This window comes from Limulus polyphemus, unplaced genomic scaffold (genome assembly GCF_000517525.1).
Source record: "Limulus polyphemus unplaced genomic scaffold, Limulus_polyphemus-2.1.2 Scaffold7476, whole genome shotgun sequence".
In the NCBI taxonomy this organism is placed as follows: domain Eukaryota; kingdom Metazoa; phylum Arthropoda; class Merostomata; order Xiphosura; family Limulidae; genus Limulus; species Limulus polyphemus.
The window spans coordinates 21,677-26,656 of NW_013673086.1; the positions used below are offsets into that span (position 1 = coordinate 21,677).

At 31.8% G+C, this 4,980-nt stretch overlaps 1 protein-coding gene across 1 annotated transcript in view; it reads right to left on the bottom strand.

The window, feature by feature from the left end:
• The window catches only part of LOC111089819, a gene marked incomplete at its 5' end in the record, with an annotated part of 21,516 nt that overhangs the window by 12,133 nt on the left and 4,403 nt on the right, over positions 1 to 4,980 (bottom strand). Inside the window, one exon of the mRNA XM_022402954.1 lies at positions 3,579 to 3,606. Within this exon, the coding sequence (XP_022258662.1) occupies positions 3,579 to 3,606 (28 nt within the window). The remainder of the gene's footprint in view (positions 1 to 3,578; positions 3,607 to 4,980) is intronic.

Sequence of the window (4,980 nt, forward strand, 5' to 3'; positions counted from 1 at the left end):
TAACCTTGTGAAGTAGTTACACTTTACTTCAATCTAAACAATAACCTTGTGAAGTAGTTACACTTTATTTCAATCTAAACAATAAACCTGTAAAGTAGTCACACTTTACCTCAATCTAAACAATAACATTGTGAAGTAGTTACATTTTATTTCAATCTAAACAATAACCCTGTGAAGTAGTTACACTTTACTTTAACCTAAACAATAACCTTGAGAAGTAGTTACACTTTAACCTAAACAATAACCTTGTGAAGTAGTTACACTTTACTTTAACCTAAACAATAACCTTGTGAAGTAGTTACACTTTACTTTAACCTAAATAATAACCTTGAGAAGTAGTTACACTTTAACCTAAACAATAACCTTATGAAGTAGTTACATTTTATTTCAATCTAGACAATAACCTTGTAAATTAGTTACACTTTACTTCAATCTAAACAATAACCTTGTGAAGTAGTTACACTTTACTTCAATCTAAACAATAACCTTGTGGAGTAGTTACACTCTATTTCAATCTAGACAATAACCTTGTGAAGTAGTTACATTTTATTTCAATCTAGACAATAACCTTATGAAGTAGTTACATTTTATTTCAATCTAGACAATAACCTTGTGAAGTAGTTACACTTTATTTCAATCTAAACAATAAACCTGTAAAGTAGTCACACTTTACCTCAATCTAAACAATAACATTGTGAAGTTGTTACACTTTATTTCAATCTAAACAATAACCTTGTGAAGTAGTTACACTTTATTTCAATCTAAACAATAAACCTGTAAAGTAGTCACACTTTACCTCAATCTAAACAATAACATTGTGAAGTTGTTACACTTTATTTCAATCTAAACAATAACCTTGTGAAGTAGTTACACTTTACTTCAATCTAAACAATAACCTTGTGAAGTAGTTACACTTTACTTCAATCTAAACAATAACCCTGAGAAGTAGTTACACTTTACTTCAATCTAAACAATAGCCTTGTGAAGTAGTCACACTTTACTCAATCTACTTTTCCCTAACAGCAGCAACAGTTAAAGAAAAAATAATTGTGATATTTCTAACCTGGTGTATTCTTAACACAGGCCTGTTATGTGTAGTAATCCAAATTACATTTTCGAAACAATAAATTATTCATTAGTACAAAAATCGAACAAGTAATTCAATAATTGAATTTCTAACATAGCCAGTGGTTCCATTACGGAGCCAATAATTTTATTAACGGCAGAAAAGTAAGACACGTGGTTCTATAACCAGTAAACACTCTAATTTAACTAATAATTGCTATCATAGCCAGTGTATTAACAGCAGAAAAGTAAGACACGTGGTTCTATAACCAGTAAACACTGTAATTTAACTACAAATTGCTATCATAGCCAGAGGTTCCATTACGGAACCAATAATTTGATTAACGGTAGAAAAGTAAGACACGTGGTTCTATAACCAGTAAACACTGTAATTTAACTACTAATTGCTCCCGTAGCCAGTGATTCTATTGTGAAACCAGTACTTTTATTAGCAACACAGAAATATAGCGAATGTTTTTTTAACAACTACACACCATATTTTAATTATTGAATTCATGATGCAAGAAAAACACGAAAGTTCAAGAACTCGTGATGGAAATGAATAAAAACCCGAGCGCTTTCGATAGGTGGACCTTTCTTCTTCAGGGATTGATAGAGGTTATGAACCTGATATTATAGATAGGATTGATAGAGGTTATGAACCTGATATTATAGATAGGATTGATAGAGGTTATGAACCTGATATTATAGATAGGATTGATAGAGGTTATGAACCTGATATTATAGATAGGATTGATAGAGGTTATGAACCTGATATTATAGATAGGCTTTATAGAGGTTATAAACCTAATATTATAGATAGGATTGATAGAGGTTTGAACCTGATATTATAGATAGGATTCATAGAGGTTTGAACCTGATATTATAGATAGGATTGATAGAGGTTTGAACCTGATACTATAGATAGGATTGATAGAGGTTATGAACCTGATATTATAGATTGTCAACCATTGTCAACAAAATATAATATGTTCATGAAAAATACGAGTTGTCAAATAACCTTTATTCCTCAGTTAAGATTAATTAACCTTGCTATATCGGTGTTAAAGATAAAATTGAAGTAAAGGATAAATGTGGAATATACAAAATTTCTTGTAGTTGTGGTTTAAGTTACATCAGACAGACAGGTTTGAAACTTAGAATTAAAGAACATGAAAATGCAGTTGATAAATCAAAAACTAGAGATTCGGTCTTGTCGGTACCTGTGGCGATCTCTTCATGTAATATTGATTAGAATAAAGTTCAAATACTTAAAGAAGTAAAGTTATAAAATGAATTAAACACAAGAGGATCGTTAGAAATTGCTAAAAACAAAATCATTTTGAATAGTGATTTAGGTCTTGGTTCTAGAGAAGCAAGTATCTGGAAATCAATATTGTAAATGGTATCACTGTGAGAGATGCAACTTGTACATGTACATTTAGTTGGTATATTACTGGAATTTTCTATGTCTTTCTTGTCTCTTAAAGATGGAGGAGCATGTTCCAATGAAACATTTTAAGTTTATACAATAAATTATTGTACATTTTAAAACGTTGGAATCGTTAACCGATTTTATTAAATCCTTGTAGAATAACTGTCAGTCGAATATATTTAATAGATACTAACAAGGATAATGTTTTGTATACTATCAAAATTTAAAAGCATGCCTAATCTACTGTTGGATGAGACGAAATGGATAACACTCCCTATGAATATTATTAGACCAAAAACAGATCCTTGTGTCATTTTATAGTTAAAACTATTTTCCATTGTTAACCATTTACCTTCACTGGCATATAAATATACAATACGTTTTACTTTCTGTAGTTTTACTTTTTCCATTGTTAACCATTTATCTTCACTGGTTTGTAAATATATAATACGTTTTACTTTCTGTAGTTTTCCTTTTCCATTGTTAACCATTTACCTTCACTGGTTTGTAAATACACAATACGTTTCACTTTCTGTAGTTTTACTTTTTCCATTGTTAACCATTTACCTTCACTGGTTTGTAAATACACAATACGTTTCACTTTCTGTAGTTTTCTTTTTCCATTGTTAACCATTTACCTTCACTGGTGTGTAAATACACAATACGTTTCACTTTCTGTAGTTTTACTTTTTCCATTGTTAACCATTTACCTTCACTGGTATATAAATATACAATACGTTTCACTTTCTGTAGTTTTACTTTTTCCATTGTTAACCACTTACCTTCACTGGTTTGTAAATATACAATACGTTTCACTTTCTGTAGTTTTACTTTTACAGTTTAATGTCTCTTGAGACTTTGCACATTTCAAACATAAAATATAATGTTAGTTTTATCTGTACTTATACTGCAAATAAAGAAAAGTGATACGAGGTTGATATCTAGAAACCTGACAGAGAATTTGACAATATATAATTAATAACAGACATAGACGGTACTATTATTGGATTACAAAGAAAGCCACATTGTCTAACATACACACATACACTTAAACACATGAACAATATTGTATACTTACTTATCGGCAATTGTTCCTTCTGTTGATTCTAAAAATACCAGAAAAAGTTACTGGGTGAGATTTAATGCTTAAAATATTACTGTAAACAAGATAATACAGAAAGTTACCAATCCAAGAAAGTTAACTAACCCTTTCATTCAGTTTTGTACATAATATTCAAATAGGAAGAAATATCTATGCTAAATTCTGACGCCAGGTCGAAAGCCAATGAGGTTTGCTTGAAGAAAGTCATATTATGTAATTATAAGACGTAATGTAATAAAAAAAAGAAAGCCGAACTTTATAAAGAGCGAAACTGTATTTAAAAAAATACGAAACTTTAGTTTTACAACGTTTCCTTTATCAAACTAACACGTAAACTCCTTCTGATTAACTGCATTCTGATATTATGATGGCAAGAATGAATGATATAAGCCTCGCTCACATTAATTATACTCGTAAATCACAGCATCATCGACAAAAATGATAAAAGAAAACAATGGGCATGAAAATTATACACAGAACGACTGTTCACTTCTAGCAAGATTAAGGAACGTCTTCACAATCTTTTCATTTGATTCGTTGTACAGACTGTTCAAAATGGTTGTACGTATTTCCAAACTTAATAGCTTTTAATTTAATGATAACGGCATGCGGTAAAATACATTTTAGTCTAAAAAGTAACATTTTATTTGTTTTTGTCAGTTTAGGCCTAAATCACAATTCAAGGATTTTTCCTAACCAATCATCATTTCTCTAATGTCTATTGACGAAGAAATTCGGTTCTGTTGTTCTCTGTGCAAAGACACTCCTGGTAGGTCTATCAATCACAAGTACCACCGAACAGTGCAACAAACAGTTCAATAACACAGGATCTGGTGTCCAAAGACACTCCTGCTAGGTCTATCAATCACAAGTACCACCGAACAGTGCAACAAACAGTTCAATAACACAGGATCTGGTGTCCAAAGACACTCCTACTAGGTCTATCAATCACAAGTACCACCGAACAGTGCAACAAACAGTTCAATAACACAGGATCTGGTGTCCAAAGACAATCCTGCTAGGTCTATCAATCACAAGTACCACCGAACAGTGCAACAAACAGTTCAATAACACAGGACCTGGTGTCCAAAGACAATCCTGCTAGGTCTATCAATCACAAGTACCACCGAACAGTGCAACAAACAGTTCAATAACACAGGACCTGGTGTCCAAAGACAATCCTGCTAGGTCTATCAATCACAAGTACCACCGAACAGTGCAACAAACAGTTCAATAACACAGGATCTGGTGTCCAAAGACACTCCTGCTAGGTCTATCAATCACAAGTACCACCGAACAGTGCAACAAACAGTTCAATAACACATGATCTGGTGTCCAAAGACACTCCTGCTAGGTCTATCAATCACAAGTACCACCG